This window comes from Ovis aries, chromosome 7 (genome assembly GCF_016772045.2).
Source record: "Ovis aries strain OAR_USU_Benz2616 breed Rambouillet chromosome 7, ARS-UI_Ramb_v3.0, whole genome shotgun sequence".
In the NCBI taxonomy this organism is placed as follows: domain Eukaryota; kingdom Metazoa; phylum Chordata; class Mammalia; order Artiodactyla; family Bovidae; genus Ovis; species Ovis aries.
Genome location: NC_056060.1, coordinates 20,539,512 through 20,567,444, shown reverse-complemented (window position 1 = coordinate 20,567,444; position 27,933 = coordinate 20,539,512). Strand labels below are relative to the sequence as shown.

The window sequence follows — 27,933 nt, the reverse complement described above, 5'->3', positions numbered from 1 at the left end:
CTAGCCTGTTCACATGTGAACTGGGTCAGAGCACTGCCCTTCTCCTTACTCACTGCCTCCCTTTCCCTGCTCCTGGTTTCTGGGATCTCTAAGTAATAAGTCTTTCAATTTTACTTCCTTTGTGGATTGTACTGTACCTTCAATCAAAACAACTGCAGGTCTTTACTTCCCCAGCTGGGCAACCGAGGGAGTCACTTGCTGATCCCGTGTGGTTGTGCCTCCTCATTTAGCAGGTCATAATCTGCATATTCTTAATTTAATACGCCAGCTACATGTCCCCCAACACATAAAGGGTGCCATTTTCCCTCAGCTAATAAATGGTGCTATTTTGTAAGTTTCTACACTCCTGTAAAATGAATAAAAGGAGATTGCAGTATCTAGATTGCAAAGGACCTAAAAAAATCTCATTAAGGAATATGGTTTTAATCCTAGACCCTCTCCCTTCCCCCACAATCCCCTAAAGGGCTTTAAGGCAGTGAAGCTCTTTTAACTAGATCACTATGGCAACCCCAGTGTGAAGAACAGACTCACCAAAGGCCAAGGGGCCAGTTAGGATGCTTTCATAGAACTCTATCTGCGATGTGGGTCGGTAGTTTGAGCCAGGATGGGTGGGAAACAATGGATGGAACTGATGGATGTGAGTGACTGGATGGGGTCGTGGGAGAGGGAGGCAGGATTGTGGCTGGTTGTTTCCTTGGGGCAACAGAGATGGTCTATTTTGAGACACAGAGAATAAAGCAGGAAACAGATTAAGGGATGAAAGCCTAGTTTTAGCAAGTTTACTTTGAGGTGGGATAGGCAACGTGGCAATCCACTCCAGTACTATTGCCTGGAAAATCCCATAGACAGAGGAGCCTGGTAGGCTACAGTCCATGGGGTCGCAAAGAGTCGGACACGACTGAGCGACTTCACTTCACTTCAGGCAACGTACAAGCCTGAGATTTAGGAGGGAGGTTATGGACAGAGATTAAAGAACGTGGAAGTTGTCAGCACATGGACGGAGACGCGTGCTTTTAGGAATGCGTCAGGACAAAAGGAATTCTAAGACAGAACCTCGAGGGAAACTGCCATTTAGGAGATGGGCCGGGGTACAGGAGCCTGAAAAAGGCCTCAGCAGAGAGCTGCAGGGAGAGCCCAGAGCGTGTACAGTCAGGGAAGTGGGGGCAGGGAGTGCGTCTAGAAGGAGCAGGTGGCCAACAGGGTCAAATGTTAGGGAGAGCCTGAGTGACAGAGGACCAGACTATAGTGACATTAGTGACACGCGAGTCCTGCGTGACCAGCTGAGGGCAGTTCACATACAGCAGCAGAGGCCACAGTTGACTTAAGGCGTGAGCAACCTGGGCGCATAGGTATCTGGCTGTAAAGGGGAGGAGAGGTGACGCTCACTAGCATATAAAGCTGAGGGTAACTACATGTCTACCACGGTTTCCACATCCATCTCTTTCTGTTTTAGATTTAAGAGACTTGAGTCTATTTAACAGCTAAACAGAAGGAGGGAGTGGGGAGGGAGACATCTAACCTACAGGAGGGAGGAGAGGAAGAGAAAAGGCTATGTTTGCAGGAAACGGAATCCACGACAGGTGGATGAAGATAGCTGCCTCGACAGAGAGAAGGATACAACTTCTACTGAGCCAGATAGGAAGGAGAGATGAGGAGGACGGTGAGTTTCCGGATGTGCTGGTGGAAGGGTCTCTCCTGGGGTTTCTGCTTTCTCAGTGAAGCAGAGTGAAGAGTCTGCTGCGGGTGGTGGGGGCAGAGTTGGAGGAGTAAGAGGTTTAAGGAGAGAACAGAAGTCTTCAGCTGGATTCTGGGGAGGATGAGAAAAGAAGCTGGCAAAGAAAACCACAAAAGAACTGCTGGGAGAACAGAGGACCAGGGGCAGCAAGAGACCATGGATTTAGCAGCACAGCATACCCTTCAGCAGGACTTTTCTTTGTAGCAATCAGCTGCCAGGGCGTGGGTGTAGAGAAGGTGGACAGTTGGATTCTATTCTTAGGTTCCTTAAAGTCCTAGGAGATTTTTGTGTCTGGAGAGGAACACTAGCCACCATCTGTGCTTTATTTGTTGTCTAATTTATTTACTTCACAAAACCACTTATGCAAAAATCGTCTATATATTCAAACACTGTTTATATAACCAAGTCAAAATCTACACATTTTGCACATCAAATTATCTAAACATTGATCGCAAATTTAAATCTTCCTACACATTTCAGTAGAATCATCATTATAATATGTCAGCTTCTCTACATGTTTCAAACATTTCGGTAAAGCACACATATCTTATAAGGATTATAAACTTTTTTACACTTACACTCATTATAAAAATGGGTTTGTAAACCCAAGAGAAGGACATTATCTCAGTTTAGACCAATTATTGAATTTAGATATCCGAGGTTAAAGCGTCTGCCTCCAACACGGGAGACCCGGGTTCGATCCCTGGGTCGGGAAGATCCCCTGGAGAAGGAAATGGTAACCCACTCCAGTATTCTTTCCTGGAGAATCCCATGGACGGAGAAGCCTGGTAGGCTACAGTCTATGGGGTCGCAGAGTCGGACACGACTGAGCGACTTCACTCATGCACTCACTCAGAAGAATATTATCTCAGTGAGATGATGTTTTGAATTGTTAATCAAATTATTAATCATTATCATTAATTATGAATTCTTGGTTGGGACCTGGGAACTACTTGACCTTCTAAGATGATGAAAATATGAGCCAGTGTTTACGTTATATGATGTTTTGAATTGTTAATCAAATTATTAATTATTATCATTAATTATGAATTCTTGGTTGGGACCTGGGAACTACTTGACCTTCTAAGATGATGAAAATATGAGCCAGTGTTTACGTTATATATCACTGGAAATTTTCAAGTCCACACTTTTCCCACGAATTAGTGTGTTATAACTGGATACTTTCTCTTTAATTATTTCACCTTTAAGTTTAATGATTATAACATGCAGATGTCCCAAAGATGTCCATACCCAAACCTCCTGCGTTTAATGGTAAAGGGACATTTTCTATGTAATTAAAGTTACAGGTCTTAAAATAAAGAGATTTCCTGGATTATCTGTGTGGGCCCAATCTAATCATATGAGCCATTAAAATTAGAGAATTTTTAAAGTCAGAGACATAACCTAAGGGTAGGTCAGAGAAGTACTGTGAGAAGTACTTGGCCTGACCTTGTTGGCCCAAAGATTGATGGGTAGGAAACTCAATCCTGCAACTATGAGGAACTGAATTCTAAATGAGCTTGGGAATGGATCCTTTCAGTTCAATGAAGATGGCAGCCCTGCCTACATGACCTAATGAAACCCCGAGCAGAGAATCCAGTCATGCTTTGCTGGACTTCTGACCTATAGACACTGTGAGATAATAAATCAGTCAAAGTTGTGTTAAGAAATGAACTTTGCGGTAGTTGTTACAGGGCAATAGAAAACTAACACAATAACTTTACTGACATCATTTATAAACTTAGCTCATTTACATTTTTACAAACTCCCCCAATATGGTTGTTTTCCCCAATATCCAATTGCTCCTTCTTTCTTATATAACTCCTGACATTTAGCTGGACATGGCTGCCTGGAATAAGGACTTATTTTCTAGCCTTTCCACCCCTACCCAATGTGGACACATATGACAAAATTATAGCCAATGAGATGCAATCAGAATTGTTGGACTTCCCTGGTGGCTCAGATGGTAAAGCGTCTGTCTACAATGTGGGAGACCCAGGTTCGATCCCTGGGTTGGGAAGATCCCTTGGAGAAGGAAATGGCAATCCACTCCAGTACTATTGCCTGGAAAATCCCATGGACAGAAGAGCCTGGTAGGCTACAGTTCATGGGGTCACAAAGAGTCTGACATGACTGAGCGACTTCATGTTCACGTTCACCTCTCAGAAAGCTTCTTTTAAAGGAAATGGGTGTGTCCTTCCTTCCTCCTTCCTGGGGACTGTAAGGCTGATGTAATGGCTGGAGCTCAAGGGGCCATCTTGGGTCAGAAGGTGATATGCTAAAGGTGGTAGAACAGCAGAAGGGAAAGTGGGCTGTGATGCTCATAAAACTGCCATCCACTCCTGGGCTCTTTATTTGCAGATTCTTCTATGTGAGACAGAAATAATCTACCATTTCGTTTAAGCCAGTATTATTTTGGGTTTTAGTGTTACTGTAATCTGATTATAATTAGTAGGGTAGTATAGAGGCTTTCTTTCCCAAGAAATGAAGGCTCATGTTTGAGCAGTGAGCAATTATCTTTTGGATGTTTGACTAATTCATCACCATGTAACGCACTGCTGGAATTTCTTCCTTCCTAGTTGTAATATATGGCCAGATGGTGCCAATCAGTCTCTTTCATTTTTGGTACAGTTCCAATTTTTTTCTGGAATTACTCAGAGCTCTCTTGATCCACCCATCCCTACTTTTGCAGATAAGAAAAATAAATGTACCTTATGAATAAATATAATATCTGCTATATGTATACTCTTCTACTTATCAAAATTAACTAAAAATATCCTATTATGGTCATACTTCTTCACTCGGTATATTAACTACATTTTTGCACATTGTATAGTTGCTTTTTTCTTTCTGAAAATCACAACAGAGTTGTGGATTTTAAAATTTCACCTTGTTCCAATTAACTATATTATTTTCCTTTTGATTATCAAATTGTCACAAATGCCACAAAGGTCAATTTGTAGAAGCCTATTAAAATTTGCTCCTTTGCCTTCATAGATCTAGCCCATACATTAAAAAAAAAAAAAAACTTTGCTTTTTGTCTTCACCAATATGTTTGAGGCCTAGGGTCATTCATGGCATGGAACTATTCTCTGAGGGAGCCTGAATCCCTTTAAAGGTGAATAATATTTGAGGCAAAGATCCAGGTGCTAAGAATGCACATTAGAGTTTTCCCTGATGTTTTATGCTACTTTAGTGATAAAGTTTGAAAAAGTAATTGCTTTTGAAAACCACAAATTCACATTGGTATTTCCTATTTAACTCAAGCACGACCAAATCCTTTTTTATTTGACTCTAACATACAATTTTACATGTATTGTCTCTACAACATAGCTCCTTGTATCCTGTAATCCCTGAACCTGTAACACCATCTTCTCTCTTTAGTGATCCTATAGCATCTCACTGACCATCATTCTCTAATTACTTTACTGACAGAGTCATCCATGCTGGGCCAATGGGACAGAGAGATGAGACAAAGTTTATAATACTGGCAGGAGAGTGGTTGAAGGGATGCACCATGGAATCCAAGCTAACAGGAAGTCTGAGAAGGAGGATAAGATGCCATAAATCAGGAGAAAAAAGAGAGGTTATGAGATGTGTGAAATAGGTACAGTGAAGGTCAACGAGAGAGTTGGGAGGAAGGAGGTGGTGGTCAGAGCATGAAGTGATTGAACTTCAGACTATAAAGGTGGAGCAGTTCTAGGAGGCAGTCACAGTCACTGATGTGTTCTATGCCTGCAGACCTACCATGGCCTGCGTGTGACCTACCTCTATCTCTAGCTGTCAAAAGAAGCTCTGTATACCTGCTCTCAGCCAAAGCAAACATACACACACCATGTCTTGGGTGGAGAGATGAGGGCCAGAGTCCATCTGGGATCTGCCACAAATAGATGCCTGGGTTCACCTTCTGCTGGCTGCCCCAGTGTACACAAAAACGAGTACTGTGTTCAGGCTGGGTGCATGCCCCCTTCCTGTTGCACCAGTCATGGGCTCTTGGCTGCTCTGCTGCCCTCCCTACACTTCTGCTAGTGGCTGAGCCTTCTTCCTTCCCTGGTCCACACAGTGCTGGCTCAGCTTTTGACTGCAATGGCTGAGATCTGTGATGCTGGCACTCCTCACAGGAAGGAGCCTGCTGGGTATGCTGAGGCTGGTCCATCTGGTCCCATGCAGGGGCCTGTCAGGCTCACCTGAACCACCTGTTCCCAAATAGCACCAAGCAGGAAGCAGCGTTGGGGGGGTGGGGGACAGAAAGAGCAGAGTCTGCAAAGTAGCACAGGTCTCCCTACCTGTCAAACCCTGCCCTGATCCGAGGACTGCAGGCAGGAGATGCAGTGGGAGGCTGGGGGGGCAATTGTGGGGGTGGAGTAAGAAGGGCAGGTCCTGAGACACCAGAGCTCTACTCTTCACCTTGGATGTCTGGCACAGGGTCCCATGCAAGCAAGTAGAATAAAAATACAGCCAGAGGGCATCTCTCTCCTGCCTTAAAGACAATACTTCTGGGGCAGAGGGCAGAGGGCAAAGGTCAGGGGCTAGGTTTCCATCCTTGAAAGGCGTGAGTCCTCAGAGTGGGAAAATGAGGAAGCCAGAGAAGCTTGAATATTTCCAACCACCCAGCAGGTTCCCTCGACGCAGGCGCAGAGATACCCGGTCTCCAGGGTCCAGGGGCAGTAGCACAGAGCTGGTGGCTGCCTCCCGGGTCACATCTGGATCGTTGGCAAAGGCTGAGACAACAGGCCATGTGTTCAGCATCAGGCTCACCTGGGGAGGGGAATCCACTTAGCACCTCTCCTTGGCCCTTGGCCCAGGAACCCCACTTCCCTCCTTTTCTCCACCCCCAGAGAGACACTCTGGAAGCTGGGGCTCAGTGCGCCCTCCTGGATGACTAATAGGTGGCCAACATTGGACTCTGTGCCTCCTTCCCAATCTCTGCTAAGCAGGCCCTCCCCGCTCTTGCTTCTGGCCCTCCAGGATATAGGTTAATGGAGGTGTGACTGGGGGTCCCCTGCGCTCCCCTCCTCCCTCCCCATCCTGAGCCAGAGATGGGACAGGGCCTAGGGTTCAGGTCACCTGGACAGTTTGGCGGTTGTACACCTTCACCACATGGAACCGGAAGCTGTAGACACCCCGTACAGGGGCCACGAAGGAGCCAGAGGTGCGGTCAAAGCCACCTCCCTCGTTCACCAGGACCTGTGGGAAGCAGACCCTGCTGAGTGGGGCTCGGGGATGCTTGGGGCTCTGAGAAGCCACGGCACTGGGGGAAGGGGCAGTGAGTAAGGAAAGGAAGGGGTGGCAAGTAGACTAAACAGGAAGAATGGACAGATTTAAAAGAAATGATGAGAAAGGGAAGGAAGGTATGGTGGGAGTGAAGGGAAAGGAGACGGGCAGCGGGCCCCACAGCAGAGCCATTTCCTTAGCAGCAGAGTGGGCTTGGACAGTGATTCCAGGCCTTTGCAGGGTAGGGGGATTACCTGGTCGAAGTAGATGGCTCCACTTGTGCCATTGCCGATCTCCCCTGCTGGCTCGTGGTGGTGGCTGCGGACTGCAGCAAATGCCACTCTTCCAGGGGGCGCCTCTCCCAGGGCTGCTCCCCCTGGCCCTCCTGCAGCAGCTCTGCCGGGCTCACAGACCACCAGGCACTCGCCTTCCAGGAGGACTGGCTCTGACCCCTCCTGGGCCCACCCGGCCCTCAGGGCCAGAAGTGTGAGGGCCAAAGGCAACCCCAGGCTGAGTGAGGGACCTGGCGGCCAGTGTCGCTTTGTTCCCAGCATGGCTGAGTGGCTCTGTGACCCACGAACCTTCTCTTTCTGCTCCTCGGTTCTTCCCGCCTCTCCCCCAGGCTCTCGCCACCCCTCAACCTGCTTCTCAGCTCTCTCTCTGGGGCTCCTGGTCACCTTGTCTCGGCGTCTCTCTCTCCATCCCTCTCCATGCCCCACGACTCTGTCCTGCCTCTCACCCCTGCTATCACTGCAGTTCCCGCCTCCTTGGCAGGGCACAAAATGACAGCAGTTGGGCGTTAGGAGGGAGAGGAGAAATGAGACAGCCAGACAGGGGGGCTACAACCAGAACCCCAGGGCAGCCCCGCCGGAGAGCACTGAAGGCTGAACTGGGACCACTGGGTGTCTGAGTGAGACTGAGTGCACGTATGCGTGTGTGAGTGTGTGCAGATGTGTGACAGCCCCTTCCTCTTCACTCCTACCCTCTTCAAAAATCCTTCACAAGTCAGCAGCCCTCTTAGCAGTATCTTTTCCACTGTTGGAAGAAAGGGAATGTTCTTGTGTTTTCCCCACAATTGTTTTGGTGGAAAGTGCTTGGGTCAAGGGTGTCACTATCCTGTGACCGTGGGCCAGTCTTTTTCTTTTCTTAGTCTTCTGTGTCATCATCCGAAGGGACTGGATTAGTCCCTTTAAGGCCCTCTTCACCTCCATCTCTCACTGAAGTGGTTCCTCATTCCTGAGAAACAACTGCGCCGAGCCCCTGAAAACTCCGAGGAGCTAGGAGACCCGACCCGGAAGGCTCGGAGCCAGAGCGGGCGAGTGGGCGGGGCGGGGGCGGGGCCGGGGGCGGGGCCCCGCTGGGGCCTGGGCCGGGGCCGCGGCCGGGGCTCGGGCCGGGGGCGGGGAGCAGCTGGCGGCTGGCGGGGGCGGGGGCGCGCTTCGGGGCTCGGTGCTGGCCCAGCCCCGGGAGGGGCCCAGCTGACTCCGCCCCCGGCCAGGAAGTGACTCAAAAAACTGTTTGTGATGTGGGGAAGAGAGGTCCCCGTTGGGTGAGGAATCGGAAAGGCCCGCCCCGACTCGGGCCCCCCGCCCTTCTTCCCTGGGCCGGGGGCGCGGGCGAAGCTGGGGCCGGCGGGCACCGAGCGGCGCCGGCGGGACCGAGGCCGCAGCGGGCGGCGAGGCGGGTAGGCGCGCTCTCCCCCGCGCCCGGGCGGCGGGAGCCAGAGGGCGCAGCGCCGAGCGCAGGCGGGGGGCGGCAGCCGCCAGCGGCTGTGGGCGGGGCCCGGCTCGGCCCCTCGGCCCAGCGTGGGGCGCGTGGCGCGACCGAGGGGGGCAGCAGGGGGAGGGGAGGAGTGGGAGTGGCCAGAACCTTGGAAATGGCCGACGAGGGTCCCCAGAGGAGAACCCAGTTCAAGCCCCGGTGAGGATTCATCTCTAAGAGGCCGTCTTGGACCCGGAGGTTGCAGAGACCCGGAGGAGAGGGACTCTTTGTCGTCACCTGTCCACTCCTTCTGGCCTCCAGACCCAGCTGGATCCTCCTCCCCGTTCCTGCTCAGGGCTGTGGTCGTCATTTTCCCAAGGCCACACGGCCATCCCAGATAGACAGCCTTGTTTATCCGTGACTTCGTCTCCGGGGAGAAGCCCCCCGTGTCCAGATAATCTGACATTCCCTCCCTATTCCAACTGGACTGAAGTGGTGGTTACCTCCTGGGTTGTTTACAGGTTTGATAACTAGGTGCGACCTGTTGCTAGCTGGTTAGGCCAGGAAACCAAGATTTGCGCTGAGGGGACATCAAGGCTGAGCTGCTTTCCCTTTTCCCAGGGTCGGGCGGCCAAGCAGCCATGCCTACCTGGGGGGCCGGCTCCCCGTCCCCTGACCGCTTTGCGGTGTCTGCGGAGGCCGAGGACAAGGTGCGGGAGCAGCTGCCCCGCGTGGAGCGCATCTTCAGGGTGGGGATGAGCGTCCTTCCGAAGGACTGTCCTGAGAACCCTCACATCTGGCTGCAGCTGGAGGGCCCCAAAGAGAACGCCAGCAGAGCCAAGGTGAATGCTTCTCCTTGACCCTTCCGGGGAAACGATGACTCCCTCCCCCGAGGAGGCCGGAGAGAGGAGGGGCTGGGGAGGATCTTCACTTCTTGCTTGTCTCACTGGCCCTGAGCTTTGACGAACTTGCACATTCTCTGTCCAGAGTTTTGGTTTCATTTCTGCTGTAATGACCCAGGTTCTGCCAGGGTTTGGAAAGAAGTGATTCAGGTCAAATCAGTTTGTACTCTTGGGGAGGATAGAGATAATCTGGTTGGGCAAGCAGGCCCCACCAAGGAATTCACTGTGTGGTGGAAGCCCACATTGCTTCCTCTAGAGTTAGTCAGGGCTTCCAGTAAGGCACCACCACTGAATACTATCCTTGTAGTCCTAGTTTCAGTTTCCTTATCTTTAAAGTATGAATAATAACAGTATCCACCTCACTGAATTTACTGTGAACGAGATAAAGCACGTAAGGCATAATGCATGATCTCTGTAAAAGTTAGTGTTGATGATCCTTACGATGGAAATATGCAACATACGTACACACACATAAATGTTTAGAAGAGACAGCCTTTTAACCAATTACTTATAACAATATCTTAAGTTGAGTCGAGTTCTAAATGGAAATTCAGCCACAGGTTGTTAACTGAAAAGGGAAAGAAGTGAGTTTCTCCATCCTCTTTTAATCCCCACCTTTTTTAGGATCTATAGGGCTCCATTTCTCTGCCCAGGCATCCTGGAGCTCAGGAGACAGCAGTGGGCCAGAAGAGGCTATGGGACCACTTAAGATTCCAGCAATCTCCTTTTTCTTCCTACCTGCCTTCCCTCCCTTTTCCCCCAGGAGTATCTGAAGGGTCTCTGTAGCCCGGAGCTACAGAATGAAATCCACTACCCACCCAAACTGCACTGCATCTTTCTGGGAGCCCAGGGCTTCTTCCTTGATTGCCTGACTTGGAGCACATCTGCCCACTTGGTGCCTGGAGTGCCCGGCTCGCTGATGGTCAGTGGCCTGACTGAGGCCTTCGTCATGGTCCAGAGTCGAGTGGAGGAGCTGGTGGAGCGGCTGAGCTGGGACTTTCGTCTGGGGCCATCCCCTGGAGCCTCTCAGTGTGCTGGAGTGCTGAGAGAGTTCTCTGCCCTGCTGCAGGCCCGGGGGGATGCCCACACAGAGGCCCTGCTGCAGCTGCCCCAGGCCATCCAGGAGGAGCTGCTGAGCCTGGTGCAGGAGGCATCCCGGGGGCAGGGGCCCCAAGCATTCCTGTCCTGGGGTTGGGGGGGCCCAGGTCCGCTGGGCGCTCAGCAGCAGGGAGTCAGGACTCCCCTGGGTGACAGTGGAGTGTCTCTGGACACGGGACCTACAGGGTGGCAAGAGTCAAGGGGAGAGAGACATGCCGTGGAGAAGGAGGGGACAAAGCAGGGTGGTGCCAGGGAGATGGATTTGGGGTGGAAGGAGTGGCCCGGGGAAGAGGCCTGGGAGAGACAAGTGGCCTTCAGGCCACAGTCGGGAGGAGGAGAGGCCGGGCAGGCAGGGCCTCCAAAAGGGAAGGCCCTGGGGAAGGAGGTAGTGCCCCAGGAAAGAGGAAGGCTCGGGGTCCAGGGCCAGCCTCCTGGTACCCAGGGCCCCTATCAGAGGGCATCTCAGCTCCGGGGAGCCTCCCTCCTCCAGCGGCTCCATAATGGGGAAGCCTCACCTCCAAGAGTGCCCAGCCCCCCACCCGCGCCTGAACCCCCGTGGCACTGTGGAGACCGAGGGGACAGGGGAGACCGAGCAGACAAGCAGCTGGTTGTGGCTCGAGGCCGGGGGTCTCCATGGAAACGAGGCACCCGGGGGGGCAACTTGGTGACTGGCACGCAGCGTTTCCAGGAGGCTCTCCAAGACCCTTTCACCCTGTGCCTCGCTAATGTGCCGGGCAAGCCAGACCTCCGCCATATCGTCATCGATGGCAGCAACGTGGCCATGGTGTGAGTACCTGGTGGGGCTGAGGGTCCCAGGGAGGGGATGAGGTAGAGGTGGGCAGTTGTGTTCACCCTGGGGACGTGTGCCAAGCGGAGGGCAATGCAGCCAGGCTGCCAGGTCTCCACTCGAGGGCCCTTGAGTGCTGACCCCTTCCCACTGCAGGCACGGCCTCCAGCACTACTTCTCCAGCCGGGGCATTGCCATTGCCGTGCAGTACTTCTGGGACCGAGGCCACCGCGACATAACTGTCTTTGTGCCTCAGTGGCGTTTCAGTAAGGACTCCAAGGTCAGAGGTGAGTTGGACCTGGTCTCTTGTGTCTGGGGATGGGCCCTGAGTTCACCTCAGGGATAACCCCATTGTGCGTCTCTGTTTCTCTAGAGGGTCACTTCCTGCACAAGCTGTATTCCCTCAGCCTGCTCTCCCTCACACCCTCCCGGGTCTTAGATGGCAAGAGGATCTCCTCCTATGATGACAGGTACTTGCTTCTCCCTTGTCCACAGACTTGACATTCAGGGAGCCTGGTGGGAGACTGAGGGGGAGACAGAAGCTCTGGCCCCTTCACACTAAGACTTGAGTCATGGGAAAAGGGCCGCTTCTCCGTGTGCCCCTATGTCTGGGGAGGTGAAGCTGCCCTGCAGACAGGATGAGATGGAGGGTGAACAACTCTGTTTCATCCTTCACTTTTTTACTGATCAAACTAAAGGATGCTTCGTATTTATATTAATAGTGCCTTACCATCTAGAAAACACTGTTTTAATGGAAACATGGGAAAGCTGGTGGTACGAATAGCTAGCTGACAAATGCCTCTTACAACCTAGATGTCCAAACACATAGAGAAATTCTCCAACCTTCTGGGAAAACCAGAGTAAATGATCCAAATAATGATAAATAAAGCATGGATTCCATGCATAATACGGCTGTACAAAACATGGTATTTAAAAAAAGATAAGTGAAAGATCAATGGTCTTAGAATTTGAAGGTCTGAATTTGAGCCTCAAGTTGCATAGTTATTGTAGATTCTCTTAGTGGATTAACCTCTTTGTCTTAAGTTCCTCTTCCATTCATTCATCCTCCTTGTGAATGTCAAAAGAAGCTAAGGTATGTGCTTGCCTCACTCAAGGTGCTCTGCCGGAAGACAGTGATATTCGTTAGTTTTTCAGGGACTCAATCAAGTGTGGCAGGGCGTCTTATCTCCATTGTACAGAAATGGAGACAGACAGAGGGTTGGAGTAGTTAGTTCTCTTGGCAAAGGCTATGACGTGGCAAAGGAAAAACGAGAACTTAAAGCTGCTAGATGGTTTAATTGAAGAACACAAGACACATTTCCTCCCTGGTGTACAGAGTGTGGGAGACAGGTGGATCTTATTATTCTTATTTTTCAATAGGCTTTTTTCCCTCCCTTTGGCTGCATTGGATCTTTGTTGTGTCAGGTGGGGTCTTAGTTCCCCCAACCAGGGACTGAACCCTCAATCCCTGCATTAGATGGTGTATTCTTAACCACCGGACCGCCAGGGACATCCCATGGGTGGATTTTAAAAGCTAACTAACCCATTTGAAAAAATTACAGTGATAAGTTCTTTATTCTCCAGGATTCTGAATTTTAAATTAAAAAAGAGTTCCCAAGCTGTACTGATTATATATTTTGTTTTTTCAAATACTTAGCTTTTACTCCCTAACAGGTAAATGGTATTCTACAAAAAGACAATTCATGTTCTCCCAGTGCAGTTCTGTTTTAGGCCTAGATTTCACAGGTTATCCGAAATACAGAACCTTCTTTACATGCCATATTGACACAATTAAAACTGAAGGTTGTCACTTGTAATAAATTTTGAAGGCACGTGTCTGCACAGTTGTGTAGGTCCTGACAGGCAGAGGCACAATATAAATTTTGTATTTTGCCTAGTTACAGTGGCATGTAGCACAGACCTACTGAATACTGGAGAACAACATACGATCTCATGTGGTAATAGTACAGTTATCCTTAATTTGAAAATACCTTTTGTGTATTATATGGTACCCTATATATTTATAATGTCATCTCTTTGTTTCCCAGATAGAAGCTCAGAAGCAGACATCTGTCATACTGAATGCTGGTTAATGGTCCCCTATATACCACACTAGGGCTTCCCTGGTGGTCAGACAGTAAAGAACCACCTGAAGTGCAGGAGACCCGAGTTCCATTCCTGGGTCAGGAAGATCCCCTGGAGAAGAGAATGGCTACCCACTCTAGTATTCTTGATGGGAGAATCCCATTGACAGAGGAGTGTGGCGGGCTACAGTCCATGGGGTCACAAAGAGTTGGACACGACTAAATGACCAAGGCTATACCACACTGTTTTTCAGATACTGACTGCCTGTGGGGTCCTAGGTGTCTGGGCTGCCGAAGGAGGCAGGAATCAGGGAAGACTGCATTCATGACTTCAAAAAGCCCAAAGAAACTATAAATCAAACACTACAGAACTGAGAGGAAAGGGATCTCCCTTCTGGCTGGGGTCTTGTGGGAAAGGAAGGATTTGAGAGTTTTTGTTGATTGACAAGGATATCGGATGCACTGGATCTCTTGGTTTCTAAACCTGTTAAAAGACTTATCTCATGAGTTCTACCCCACTCCTGTGGAATCAGAATTATTAAAATGGGGCCCAGGCATCTTTTTTTTTTTTGACGTTCCCCTTGTGATCCTATCAGTGAGGTCTGGTTTCCTTCCAGATGGAGGGAATAAAGGGAACAGTTTGAGAAACATGAAAGTCGGACAGTGCAGGGCATGTTTGAAGAACAAGGTGAAATCTGATCGTTGGTTTTTGGCAGGAGCTATGAGTGCATTAGGGAGGATGGGGAGAGATAAGGCAGTAAGAGTGGCTTGGAGCTAGTTGCTAGGCCTTAGCTGCCAAGCCTGGGAAGGGCAAGTTTGGAAGACTTGTGTAGGGGAAGAGCATGTTCTATCAGGGGAGGAGAGGCTGGAGGGTGGTAAATGGCTGGGGGCAGGAGACCGCCTTATCAGGAGGCTATGCAGTGGTACCTCAGTTGCATTGTCCAAGTAGTGCAGGTGGTAATGGCAGGACTGGAAATGAAGGAAGCGGAGTGGAAGGCCTCAGGGGAGGCGCATGAGGGATCTGTCACTGATTCAAGGGGCAGCGGGGAAGAAGCCAGAGCCAGAGCCAGGTCTTTCTGTCTCATTCTGACAAGACACAAAGTGTTGTGGAGGGTTGTGGTGACTGGAGGGGTTGCTCTTGGGAGACCATGAAAGGGTTCATCTTTGTTTCCTTTCTAACCCATGGCGCCTGTATCCAGTCAGTCATCTGGTGGTTGGTTCAAGGTGAGGGGCCAGATCTCCATCACTGGAAGTGCGTCACGGGAGTCAATAACGCGCTCTGGGGTTGGGACCTTGGAGAATCCCAATATGGCTGCTGTGGTTTTCGAGACAGGTTCATGGTGAAGCTGGCTGAAGAGACCGACGGGATCATTGTCTCCAACGACCAGTTCCGGGACCTGGCAGAGGAGTCTGAGAAGTGGATGGCAATCATCAGAGAGCGGTGAGGGAGCCCTCCCCTGAGAACAGGGCACAGACTCAGACTTTTCTCTAAAGCCAGCTCTGTCCTGCCACCGGGTGAGGACTCTGGGAAGGGGCTGACACTGCTTTGAAGGATGGTAGCCGGCAGCTTCTGATGGTGTTGGTCTTCGCTGTCTGGGCGGTGGGCAAGGGGCCCTCTGTGACCACACATTCTCTGTGCCCATCCAGCCTGCTGCCTTTCACCTTTGTGGGAAACCTCTTCATGGTGCCGGATGACCCCCTGGGGCGAAATGGCCCCACCCTGGATGAGTTCCTGAAGAAACCAGTCAGGTAATGCCCTGCATGCTCCTAGGCAGCCCTGCTCTTGCTCTGCAGGGCCTAGCAGGCCTGGAGAGTCGGGTGAAAAATGACTCAATCCAGGCCAGCTTTATCCTATAGTAGTTCAGGTTGCCTGGGCTTTGGCCCAAGGAATCCTGACGCAGACCCTTCTGGCTGGGAAGGAAGCTCCTGCTTCCTGTTTCCCCTCATCAGTGTGTTGGACGGAGTTATTTACGGAGTTACTTGGTAAATTGTTGCTTTTACTCCTAGCTGGTTGCGTCGAGTACGCCCTCTGCTGGACAGAAAGTAATTATTAGACTAAAGCTAGATTCGCCATCCGGTTCCAAAGGAACCAGCCATCTTCCCTTCAGAAGTGGGTTGATACTGCCACTCGGTGGTCAGTTTCTAGAACTTCAGGCTCACTCTAGGATGCTTACCAGCTCATTCTGTTCTCTCTGCTTCTTCCTAGGGCACCGGGGTCTTCTAAGCCTCAGCATTCTGCCAGGGGCATCACAGAGCACAGTAATCAGCAGCCGGGGAGAAAAGAAGAGGAAAAAGGCAATGGTGGCATTCGGAAGACGCGGGAGACAGAGCGGCTTCGGCGCCAACTGCTGGAGGTGTTTTGGGGCCAGGATCACAAGGTGGACTTCATCCTGCAGCGTGAGCCGTACTGCCGGGACATCAACCAGCTCTCTGAGGCCCTGCTTAGTCTCAACTTTTGAGCCTCACCTGGCTGAGTGGCTGCCCCCCCGCTCAGCTCCAGTCTCACCCAGTTCAGCTCATCCTGTGAGGTTCCCTCTGCTGCTCACACCCCGCCCCAGTCTCCCCCTGAGTTGGTGCTTTGTGTCAGGGAAGTTCTGAGGAAGAGCATTCGTATGTGAGGAATGCTCTGGTGTGGAGCACTTTGGGGACAGGTCCATGACGTGACCTGATCTCGAGTCAGGACCTCGACCAGCTCTCAGGAGGTTCTTCTCAGCCTTAACTTCTCAACCTTGCCTTATGCAGGGTTTCTGTAGGGAGTGGGGGCTGCTGCAAGGGGTGGGTTCCGGAGATTGGGACTGCCTCCTCCATGCCGAACTGGGGGTGGAGGCTAGGGTAGGTGGGAGGGGAATGGAGAACAGGTGGCTGGGAAGCTAAGCCTTTCCTCCTTGTGGCTGCTGCTCTGAAGGCCAGAGGACAGGGATGCTTCCCAGGCCTGGCTGGGCTCCTGGGCACACCAAAGGGAATGCTGGCCCCTGGAAAGGCTAGTGTTCCGGGGTCTGGGTCACAGTGGAGCAGCAGCGAGCTGGTGGAGAAGGCAGAGGGAGGCTTGGCTTCTGGTCTCAGCTGTGCCTGCCTGTCACCTTGACCGATCTTGGTCTTTACTTCTGCCTACAAGATGGGGGTAAAAATGCGTTGGGAGGAGAGATGAGAACGTGGAGGAAAACCCTTTGGACGACAGGTACTTGGACCAAGTCTCAGGTGTGTCTGTCTGTGGTTGCACAGGCTTCTTAACCAGAACCTCACTTTCAGAGAGCTGAGGGTCCTCTGTCCCCAGGGCCTGTGCCCTGGATTTTAACACTGCACCCTCAGTATAATGTGCCCTGTAATGGCTGCATCCCTTTTGGGCAACCCTCCCCCCCAATCCACATTTACAGAACAGGTGATTAGGGTGACTGCATTACCAGTAAACTCTCAGGGTTTGTTCCTCTCAACGGCAGCTCTCCTGTTGCATCCAGGTGTTTGTTTACAGATGAACGAATGTATCGGGTGGTCCCAGTCTCTGCTTAACGCACTTGCTCGAGCGCTGAGCAGTCACCAAACCGATGAAGCCATGTTCTGTGAGGACAGCGATCGTGTGACCCGACCCCAGCATTTTCTCTACAGGACAGATATATCGCATAAAGTGAATCCCACTTCTGCTCTGTGTGTGCGTGTGTGCAGATGGGAAGGGTCTACAGAGGTTGCACCTAGAGGAACTAATCTGGAAAATGACAATGGAAGGATCAGAGTCGGACCAACTGCTGTCACCTCAGGACTTTCTTTGTCCACCTTGGTTCCTACATGTCGTTGTCCTGTATCTGCTTGTAGTCCTCCAGTGCCAGGGAATCTACGACCTCCGAGGCAGCACATTCATCCATAGACAGTACCAGTCAGTCCTTCCTTCTGTGCAGCGCTAAACATGCTTCTGTTACTTCTACCTTTGAGGCCAGTCGTTCCCTCAGGAACAGTACAGAGCCAGGCAACTTCCTAGAGTCCAAGACCGGATAAAGAAGCAGGACAGGTGCCTCTGGGTTCAGAGCTGTCTGAGCCTTGCAGCAAGTCCCTGGACAAGGCTCTCTTTTTAGGCTCTGATTTCTGCTGCCTGAGTGATAACAGGGAGTTGAAATCACCTGAGATCCTCATACCAGCAACTAGCATGTGGAGATGAATGATGGAGGACGCCCTTGGGTCCCGGTGTTGCCACCCTTCCCCATGGCTGAGGCGCACACTGAGCAGGGCTGGGGGCAGTCGTATTGGGGAGAGACTAGTTGGGGCGGTGACAATGATTCAGAGACAACCCACAGTCCCCTCAGAAGAAAATAAATTGGTTAACATGGTCTGAATTGGGAGCTAGGGGAATTACTTCTAGTCAAACTGTGGCAGAAGTCAGGGTTGATAGAGGGAGATGGTCCTCGATGAATACTTGGGACTTTTTTCCCCCGAAATGTTCAAGTTTGTAGTTTTTGATAGGTTCCTTGTACCTTTCACTTTCAATGCTGGTGGATGTGCAGTGGGCTTGAGGTAACATCTGCCCTTTTGTGCTAGGGACTCTGGTTGACTGAAGCGGCCTGAGATGAGAGGCAGGTCCTTAGCTACCGACAGTCCTAAGCTTTGCACAGCTTTGTCCTGCTGCAGCTTGATGAACAGGCCAGTGTGTGATTGTTTATCAATTCACTGCTGTCCAGTGACAGGCCAGAGGCTGTCCTAGACTCTGGCCTTGTTTCTTCCTCTGCTGGTACCCTAATAGCATTGTGTGAACAAGTATGCAGGGTGACCACACCGCCCACTGGAAATGGATCACTGTCCCTCTTGTCTTCTCGCCTCTACCTTTGTTATAACCTTGTGCCTCAAATCTGTTGCCAGCTCTTTTGGCAGTCAAGGGACCAAGAAGGGAGATGTTGCACATTACCATTTTCAAAACTCCACGTAAAGGAAAGGGTCATCTCAGAGGACATTCCTTGAAATAAATTTTAGGAGAATCTAGAACAAGAGATGAGCTGAAGCTAGTCAATTAATTTGTCTTTATTGCCTAAACTGCAAAACAGTCTCTGAATACCAAGAAGGAGAAATGGGGCAGGAACAGGACACACAAGAAGACCAAACATATTTATCTATGAGGAGTTGAAGGTCCCAAGCTGATGCAACTGTAGCCCTGAAATAGCAGAAATCTCTATAAGATGGGGCAATGGGACAGTGAGCAAGAAAGAGGGCTTAAGGACCAGATGGTTTTCAGTCTCTAGAGGAGAACCCGAGCTTATGTAGTCTCTCACCAGCAAGCCCCTGCTGAGTAACAGGCCTCAGGCCCTGCCTTGAGCTTCCTGGTTTAGGCTATGACTTCCTTCAAGGCAGCCCCCAGCTCTGGGAAAGAATACTGGTAGCCAGCAGCCAGTGTCCGCCGTGGAACCACCTTCTGGCCCTCCAGCAGCATGACGGCACGTTCTTGTCCAAAGACAGCTTGTACCACGGCAGTGGGGAGAGGGATGAAGGCTGGGCGGCCCAAGGCTGTGCCCAAGGCCCGGGCAAACTCAGCATTGGTAGTGGAAGAGGCAGGAGCCACTCCGTTCAGGATCCCCTGCACATGGCTTGTTTCAAGGGCATGGGCCAGGATTCCCGCAAGGTCTCTGATGTGAATCCAGGGGAAGAACTGGTGACCTGAGCCAATGGGGCCCCCCAGGCCCAGGCGGAAAGGCAACAGCATATGACCAATGGCACCGCCTCCACGACCCAGCACAACCCCTAGAGCAGGCAAGAAGGATGGTATAGGGAGGCCCCTCGACCTCCAGGCACCCCCACTGCTCCTCTCCGTTTTTCCTTCATCACTCTTTACTTATACTGACTCTGTGGCAGGTGAGGGCTGTGGCTCTCTTTGGGCTGACCTGCAGGTGAGTCAGCCAGAAGTGGTGGCATCTCCTGTGAGCTCAGCTTCCCTTATCCCCACCCTCTCCTGGCCCAGAGAAGATACCAACCCTGTCTGATACCCAGACCCCTTGTTCTCACCGGAGCGCACCACCACTTGGCGTGTAGAATCTCCAGGAAGCCTGGCTGCAGCTTCCCATTTGGTTACGAGGTTGGAAAAAAAGTCGAAATCCCCTCCTGGGCTGTCCTCGTCGTACTCCGCAGTCAGACTGGGCTGGTAGTAAGCTGCCGGAGGAATAGCACTGGTTTGCCCTGGGTGTCCTTTGTCTCATCTGGCCCGTTGCAGTCAAGGCTCCCCTTACCTCACCCTCCTTGGTACCTTGGGAATCTCTCCATGGGTAGTCAGAGCCATGGATATTTTCCCCTACAACTTCTCCATGAGCTGACCTGTTCCTGCCTTGGAGTCATTCTTATCTTTCATTAGAGGGCTAAGCTGAGACTGCTAGTGTGCAGAAGCTAAAAACAGACTTTGGTGCCAGGCTGCCTGAGTTTTAATCTCAGCTCCAAAATTATTTGTCACTTTAGGCAAATTACATAACCTCTCTGTGCCCAACTTTTACATCTTTAAGAATAATACCCATCACATAGGTTTCTTGTGAGGACTATATGGAATATGTGCAAAGCACTTAGAATAGTGACTAGTGTATATGTACATGTAGTGTATATAGTGTGTATGTGTAGGTATGTATATCTACCCTGGTGGCTCAGTGGTAAAGAATCTGTCTGTAATGCAAGAGACGTGGGTTCAATCCCTGGATCGGGAAGATGCCCTGGAGAAGGGACTGGCCACTCCAGTATTCTTGCCTGGAGAATCCCATGGATAGAGGAACCTGGCAGGCTACAGTCTGTGGGGTTACAAAGAGTGGGACACAACTAAGCGACTAAATGTGTGTGTGTGTGTGTGTGTGTGTGTGTGTAAAATTTGGTCCCAAAGTCAAAATACAAAAACTGACAATTCTGTTCCTAAAGCTCTGTGCTATGAGAAATAAGGGGCCTGGGAGTAGGTGGGGCTTTCTCAGGCACTGGGAGCAGTGCCACTCCTCTCACTTTCTCTGAGGTCCCCATTTCTCAGTGAAAGTACACAAAAGTCAGGAGAAATATGGGTGGAATGAGGCCCTAGGTAGTTCCTATACCTGGAAAAGGCCAGCACTCTGGAGCCTGAGCTACCCCTCAATGTACTCCCTCCTTTCCCTGGCTAGTCTAAAGGCTGGTGACTTGGGGGGCATACCTACACCTGTGACTAAGGCCCAGGCCTGGGGGGGTTGTGGGGCCTTGGCTATGGCTCTAGCCAGTGTTTGGGTGGTCTCCAGGCGGCTGCTGAGAACTTCTTTTTGAAAGGCTGCATTCCACCTGCAGGAGAAACATGCGTGCATGCACGCTCAGTCATAGGAGAAACACGGGGGAATAAAACACCACTAAATACACGCACATACCCTTCCTTCCCTCTTTCCCTGGAGCCCACCTATATCCACACCTAGTAAAGCCCTCATTGCGGCTTAGAGAAACGGTCCACCTCTCCTGTAGAGGGAAAAGGCACAGGTACTTGGGGGCATCCTGAATGGGGAGTACGGTCCACTGACTGGGAAGAAGGGCAAGTGAGTGTGGAGGAGAGGGTGAGGGAACGAGTAGTTCGGAATATGGGTTGAGTTCTCCACCTGCCAGCCCCAATCTCCACAGCTCATAGGTTCCCATCAGAATCGGCCCTCTGCTCTGAAGAATGTCGGCTTCAGGGCCCGGCTGACCTGCGGAGAGGGTTGAGGATGTTCTCTCCCGCCAGGTTGACTGCAGCATCACAGCGGGGCAACCCCGACGTCGTGAGATCATCCTGTGGGAGAAAGCACACAGGGGCCTCGAGGCCTCGCTCAGCGCTACCCAACTAACCCTTCTTGCCAAGCCTCCAGAATATGGACATACCCACGTGATCCGATCTGGCCCTGGCTTTCGGGAGATCAACGTCACTTCGTGGCCCCTGGCCTTCAGCAGCTGGGTTAGGGCTGTCCCAATGAAGCCCGTCCCGCCACCTGATCAGAAAATACGAGGTGTTTATCCGCCCCGGGGGTGGGGGGGCCTTCCGTCCTCGCATGTGGCCCCCTTCTCTGGTGCCCTTCCATCTGACTTCAGCCTTCTCCCCTCCTTTCTGCCCCCTCCCCGCGATGCGTGCACGGTGAAACACAGGGTTTAGGGAGATTCGGTCCCTAGCGCTTGGAGGCAAAGGCCAGGTAGCCTGTGCACGAGACGGTACCCTTTCTCAGAAACAGTCTCCTAAGCCCTCAATTTCTGGCTGTATCTTCTTGTTATAAACCTGCCCCCTCCCGCCCCCACCCCTTTCCGGCCCTCCCTCACCCACAAGAACTCTCATCCCGACCACGACCTAACGCGCCTGCGCAAGGTTTAGAGCGTGCCTTTTCTAGGACGCCGCTATAGCCTTTTGCGCATGCGTTTTTCCGGGACGCGCGCTCCCCCTGTGGGGCGGGCCGGATTGAGGCTGGGCGTGGCCCTGCCTGGCGACCCGGAAGAATTCGTAGAGAAGGCGGTATTTTTCATTGCAAGGCGTGGCTGGGACCAGACTAGGAGGCGGGGCCGGGGAGTAGACTGAGGGGACAAGGCAAACAGGAGAGGAGGCGGAGGAGGGAAGATTTTAGCGTAGAAAAAAACCTTTGACCTAAAGCCCGAAGCTACTCAAATCGCCGAATTCTGGATGTCTATTCAGTTAGATGGATCAGTAGTCCAAGATAATCTGTCCAGCGGTACAATGGATTTCTTTCTGCCCAGCCTATTATTTTACCTTTTCTTCTGCCTGTTCCAGCTCCTTGCTGTCGGCATTTAAACGTCCTCAAGTTCTCTTCTACTTAAAATAATCCTTCTCCAGCACTGTTCTTCCTCTGCTAATGTCTTTATAATCAGAGTTCTTTAAAGAGTGGGGTCCGTTTTCTACTTTTACTTCGCAGCCTCTCTCGCCAAGATCACCAATTTCCCATGTGTCACCAAAACTAACGCCTAGTTTTCGTTTTTCTTGACCTCTGCATCGCTGGACACTTGTTGACTCGTCCCTCCCTTTAGAAATGCTTGTTTCTCAGCCTCAGCAAAAGTCTCACTCTCGTTTGGGTCTTTTGCTTATCTTTATTCAGTCTCTGTTGCTTGCCCTACCTCCAGGTCTTAAAATGTTGATATTCCTCGAAGCTGGGTCCTAGGATCTTCATCTCTTCCCATTTTGCACTTTCTCCCAGGTGTGTATCTCGGGGAACTCAGTTGCCAATTTTTAAAAATAAGACTTCCCAAATCACCTGCGACCCATAGGAGAGCCTGAGAGCTACTAAATTGTATAAAAACTTCCCATTAGATATCTCTTCTTGGATATCTAAAACTGTTGACTTTCAGTTCAGTTCAGTTCAGTCCCTCAATTCAATTCAGTCGCTCAGTGGTGTCCAACTCTTTGCGACCCCATGAACTGCAGCACACCAGGCCTCCTTGTCCACCACCAACTCCCGGAGTCCACCTAAACCCATGTCCATTGAGTTGGTGATGCCATCCAACCATCTCATCCTCTGTCGTCCCCTTCTCCTCCTGCCCAAAATCTTTCCCAGCATCAGGGTCTTTTCCAGTGAGTCAGCTCTTCGCATCAGGTGGCCCAAGTATTGGAGTTAGAGCTTCAACATCAGTCCTTCCAATGAACACCCAGAACTGATCTCCTTTAGGATGGACTGGTTGGATCTCCTTGCAGTCCAAGGGACTCTCAAGTCTTCTCCAACACCACAATTCAAAAGCATCAATTCTTCGGCGCTCAGCTGTCTTTATAGTCCAACTCTCACATCCATACATGACTACTGGTAAAACCATAGCCTTGACTAGATGGACCTTTAAGTTAACCTTAAATTAAATAAGGAGGGTGACAATATACAGCCTTGACTTACTCCTTTTCCTATTTGGAACCAGTCTGTTGTTCCATGTTCAGTTCTAACTGTTGCTTCCTGACCTCCATACAGATTTCTCAAGAAGCAGGTCAGGTGGTCTGGTATTCCCATTTCTTGAAGAATTTCCCACAGTTTGTTGTGATCCACGTAGTCAAAGGCTTTGGCATAGTCAGTAAAGCAGAAATAGATGTTTTTCTGGAACTCTCTTGGTTTTTCGATGATCCATTGGATGTCGGCAATTTGATCTCTGGTTCCTTTGCCTTTTGTAAAACCAGCTTGAACATCTGGAAGTTCATGGTTCAGGTATTGCTGAAGGCTGGCTTGGAGCATTACTTTACTAGCGTGTGAGATGAATGCATTTGTGCGGTAGTTTGAGCATTCTTTGGCATTGCCTTTCTTAGGGATTGGAATGAAAACTGACCTTTTCCAGTCCTGTGGCCACTGCTCAGTTTTCCAAATTGGCTGGCATATTGAGTGCAGCACTTTCACAGCATCATCTTTTAGGATTTGAAATAGCTCAACTGGAATTCCATCACCTCCACTAGCTTTGTTCGTAGTGATGCTTTCTAAGGCCCACTTGACTTCATATTCCAGGATGTCTGGCTCTAGATGAGTGATCACACCATCGTGATTATCTGGGTCGTGAAGATCTTTTTTGTACAGTTCTTCTGTGTATTCTTGCCACCTCTTCTTAATACTTCTGCTTCTGTTAGGTCCATACCGTTTGTGTCCTTTATTGAGCTCATCTTTGCATGAAATGTTCCCTTGGTATCTAATTTTCTTAAAGAGATCTGTTGACTTTACTTACTAAATATCTTCTAGATCCATCTATTTCTATCTGTGCCACCATTACTCACCTTCAAGTTATTAATATTATCCTCTTTGATCTATTTTCTGCAATAGTCTCTTTAATAGATCTCTGTTTTTGCCTGTTTTTTTCCTCTCCAAACTGTTCCACACACTGAAAAGCTGAATGAGTTTTAAAAAATATGTGGGAGGAACACTGTGCAGCATAAATTCCAGTTACAGAGTTCCTGAATGTTCTGGATAGACTTGAACTCATCTTCACTTTAATGCGTTGTTGAGTTAGCTAGAAAATAAATCTCCAGAGACTAAAAACAAAGTGTGTTTTGGGACTGAGGCTACCTTGTGGGTTGCCAGACTATCTTTGTAACCCAAAGGCTTGGTTGCCAGACAGTGCCTGGGAAGAGGCAAGGGTGAGGAGCTGTGGGGAGAAGCGGAGGAGTGTTTGCTAAATCAGGTACCTTTAGACCACAGATTCAGGAGGGTGGAGGTCCATCAATAGCCTCATGGAGGTGAGGTGGGAATCTCTTCTAGAGCTTTGTGCCCCTTGTAAGAGGGGATATACATACAGAGTGGGACAGCACTCTGATCCCAGCCACCACTCCTCCCCTGGGAGGCTGATGGAGAGCAGGCTTTTAATGCCTTAAAGATGTTTTTGTTTGGTGTTCTGGGGATTGGTGGGTCAGCTTCTCCTTCTTTTTCAGCCTCTGCTTTGACAACTGATATAGTTAGATTAAACGGTTCGCAGATCTCACAGTCTGTCTGACACATTGGCAGTTAAAACATTCAAATGTGAGCCAGATAACAAGACATGAGAAATTTCCATCTGCACATCTGGGTGGAAGGGCAAGTGCAGCTGGTGCCCTTCAGGAAGACAAGGGTCCCTCCTGAGTCTGTTGTAATCATAAGGACTTCATTCATTGAAATGGAACTGTTTCCCTCACAGTTGCTTCCTGAAACAGCAAAAGGAGCTGAGCACAGTCCCTCTGGGTGGTCAGGCCATCACTGTGGGGCAGGACAGTAATTCAGGACTCAGGGAGGTATCCTTCCTTTAGCAGGGGCTGAGGCAGGACAGGATGGGATGTTTGCTGGTGGCTCTGCATCTTCCCTGTGCAAGCTCTAACTGTGTGAATGCCCTCTTCATTTTGTTTGGGCAACTTCTCTCAGGCTCTTGGATGTGACTTGCTAAATGCTGTTCACACCATCATTTCACGTAGTTTCTGATTAAAATATGATAGAAACAATCAACCAAAATCCTTACATGGAGACCCAACAGATAGAAGACCATAGAACCCCTCTGGTCTCCCTTTTTAACACAGTCTCAGACCCCAGAGTTTGTGGTGATAGAAACAGTGTCCTCTGAGCCTTACCCTCTGTGCAGATGCCAACTCTTCTCCCAGGGCCATACCTCCTCTTCTCTTCCCTCCATGGAGATATCTAGATGCCACCCTCTCTAGCCAGACCACTATCCAGACATCCTTTCCCAGTGGGGCCTTACTCTGGAGTTGATACTTTCTCACCTCTGGCATCAGCCCCATGTCTTTCTGCTCTTGCTCTGGATCTACCATGAAGACCAAGAGCCCTTGAGATCTGTCTTTTTCTTTCCAGATGCTCCTGTGTGTTTGAGTACTGGAGTGTGTGTGTGTGTGTGTGTGTGTGTGTGTGTGTGTGTGTGTGTGTTTGAGGGATTGACCTTTGGTCAGGCTGAAGGGAAATGTTTAGCATGAGTAGCTCTTGTTGCACCACCAGAGGTCTCAGTAGCCCAGAAATTCCACTTCCTAGCCATTCAAAGGAAGGACTATGTTGTGATCTGAGCGTAGGTTGGAAAAGAATTTCCAGACACAAGGAAGAATGAGAAATGAAGAGAGTTTATTAGAGTGAGAGAGGACATTTGAAGAGCGCGCCAGGTCAAGGGAGAACTGAGCCTTTTAAGGGTTAATAGCAAATTTTTACAGCCTCAAAACAGAAAGTTCCTGCTGAATTGGTGGCATTAGTTCATTGGTTAGGGTGTTATAGGGTGGATATTTTTATCTACTGTGGAGTCAGGGAGCTGGCTGGTCAAGATTAGGGGCAACTCATGCTAAGGGGCTTGGTCAGTTCTGGAAATGACCTTGGTATAGATCTCCACATTTGTGACCTTGGTACAGGGCTCCACAGGCTACAGGCTGCAGATTGTTTCCAGGGTTCTGGCTTTGGGCTGTGAAACGGCCATCAGGAGACTTTTCCTGGTTTTGTTTCTCCCTGACTGATAGTACAGCAAATAGACAAAGGCAGGAAAAGCCAAGCCAGGTGAGAGATATGGTCCTCCTAGCTCATTGCTGGATCGTGAATCTTTTTATTTCTTTGGTAATTTACTAAAATTTGCTGCACAGGCTGAAATCACGATTGCCATGAGAAATATCAATAACCTCAGATATGCAGATGACACCACCCTTATGGCAGAAAGCAAAGAAGAACTAAAGAACCTCTTGATGAAAGTGAAAGAGGAGAGTGAAAAAGTTGGCTTAAAGCTTAACATTCAGAAAACTAAGATCATGGCATCCAGTCCCGTCACTTCATGGCAAATAGATGGGGAAACAATGGAAACAGTGACAGACTATTTTGGGCAACTCCAAAATCACTGCAGAAGATGACTGCAACCATGAAATTAAAAGATGCTTGCTCCTTGGAAGGAAAGTTATGACCAACCTAGACAGCATATTAAAAAGCAGAGATATTACTTTGCCGACAAAGGTCCGTCTAGTCAAAGTATGGTTTTTCCAGGATGTGAGAGTTGGACTATAAGGAAAGTTGAGCGCCGAAGAATGATGCTTTTGAACTGTGGTGATGGAGAAGACTCTTAAGAGTCCTTTGGACTGCAAGGAGAGCCAACCAGTCCATCCTAAAGGAAATCAGTCCTGGATGTTCATTGGAAGGGCTGATGCTGAAGCTGAAACTCCAGTACTTTGGCCACCTGATACGAAGAACCGACTCATTTGAAAAGACCCTGATGCTGGGAAAGATTGAAGGCAGGAGAAGGGGCCGACAGAGGATGAGATGGTTGGATGGCATCACCGACTCGATGGACATGAGTTTGAGTAAGCTCCGGGAACTGGTGATGGACAAGGAAGCCTGGCGTGCTGCAGTCCATGGGGTCACAGAGTGGGACACTACTGAGTGACTGAACTGAATTGTTACATCATAGTGCCTAGCACACGTCATTCACCCATAAACATTATGTTTATAATAAGAATAGTACTTTCAGCTTTATTCAGTCTAAGTGTTTGGCACCACATAAGCAAAAGAAAGTGGAAATCCATTCTATTTAATTATTATTATTGAGTAAAGCACTTAAAACAAAGCTTGACCACCATTGTTGTTGTTCAGTCCCCCAGTTGTGTCTGACTCTTTGCGACCCCATGGATTTCAGCACACCAGGCCTCTCTGTCCCTCACCATCTCCCAGAGTTTGCCCAAGTTCGTGTCCATTGCATTGGTGATGCCATCCAGCCATCTCATCCTCTGATGCCCCCTTCGTCTTCTGCTCTCAATCTTTGGAAGCATCAGGGACTTTTCCAGTGAGTCAGCTGTTCCTATAAGATGACCAAAATACTTAAGTTTCAGCTTCAGTATCAGTCCTTGCAAGGGGAGTATTCAGGGTTGATTTCCCTTAAGATTGACTGGTTTGATCTCCTTGCTGGCCAATGGACTCTGAGGCGTCTTCTCCAGCACCACAGTTCCTTCCTGGGTCCTACTGCCCGCCATGGTCCTAAATAATCTTTGGGGCTGTTGCTGCTGTTGCTCCTAAGTCGCTTCAGTCGTGT

General features: G+C 50.0%; 3 protein-coding genes across 8 annotated transcripts; 1 reads left to right on the top strand and 2 right to left on the bottom strand.

Moving 5' to 3' along the window:
- The first annotated feature begins 1,387 nt into the window (after positions 1–1,387).
- KHNYN (KH and NYN domain containing) lies at positions 1,388–17,158 on the top strand. Of its 4 annotated transcripts, none has more exons than XM_042252152.1 (8): positions 1,388–1,660; positions 9,272–9,492; positions 10,316–11,436; positions 11,594–11,724; positions 11,811–11,907; positions 14,855–14,962; positions 15,169–15,270; positions 15,728–17,158. In XM_042252152.1, exons 1-8 carry the CDS (start codon positions 1,552–1,554, stop codon positions 15,978–15,980), a joined length of 2,142 nt encoding a protein of 713 aa, XP_042108086.1. In that variant the 5' UTR covers positions 1,388–1,551; the 3' UTR covers positions 15,981–17,158. The 4 variants fall into 4 exon arrangements, with proteins under 4 accessions (XP_042108086.1, XP_027827380.1, XP_042108088.1 ...); XM_027971579.2 differs by lacking the exon at positions 1,388–1,660 and adding an exon at positions 8,458–8,633; XM_042252154.1 differs by lacking the exon at positions 1,388–1,660 and adding an exon at positions 8,814–8,869.
- CBLN3 (cerebellin 3 precursor) lies at positions 2,057–7,679 on the bottom strand. Its single transcript, XM_004010296.6, has 3 exons — positions 7,204–7,679; positions 6,803–6,922; positions 2,057–6,493 (listed from the first exon to the last, which is right to left on the bottom strand). Exons 1-3 carry the CDS (start codon positions 7,501–7,503, stop codon positions 6,296–6,298), a joined length of 618 nt encoding a protein of 205 aa, XP_004010345.1. The 5' UTR covers positions 7,504–7,679; the 3' UTR covers positions 2,057–6,295.
- Positions 17,159–18,504: 1,346 nt separating the features above from the next.
- SDR39U1 (short chain dehydrogenase/reductase family 39U member 1) lies at positions 18,505–21,800 on the bottom strand. 3 transcript variants are annotated; one of them, XR_006060325.2, is made up of 7 exons: positions 21,760–21,800; positions 21,331–21,437; positions 21,159–21,241; positions 20,645–20,766; positions 19,498–19,641; positions 18,771–19,236; positions 18,505–18,652 (listed from the first exon to the last, which is right to left on the bottom strand). XR_006060325.2 is itself a non-coding variant. In XM_027971580.3 (6 exons), exons 1-6 carry the CDS (start codon positions 21,773–21,775, stop codon positions 18,824–18,826), a joined length of 885 nt encoding a protein of 294 aa, XP_027827381.2. In that variant the 5' UTR covers positions 21,776–21,800; the 3' UTR covers positions 18,505–18,823. The 3 variants fall into 3 exon arrangements, 2 of the variants coding, with proteins under 2 accessions (XP_027827381.2, XP_027827382.1); XM_027971580.3 differs by having other exon boundaries at positions 18,505–19,236; XM_027971581.2 differs by lacking the exons at positions 20,645–20,766; positions 21,331–21,437; positions 21,760–21,800 and having other exon boundaries at positions 18,505–19,236; positions 21,159–21,240.
- Positions 21,801–27,933: the final 6,133 nt, after the last annotated feature.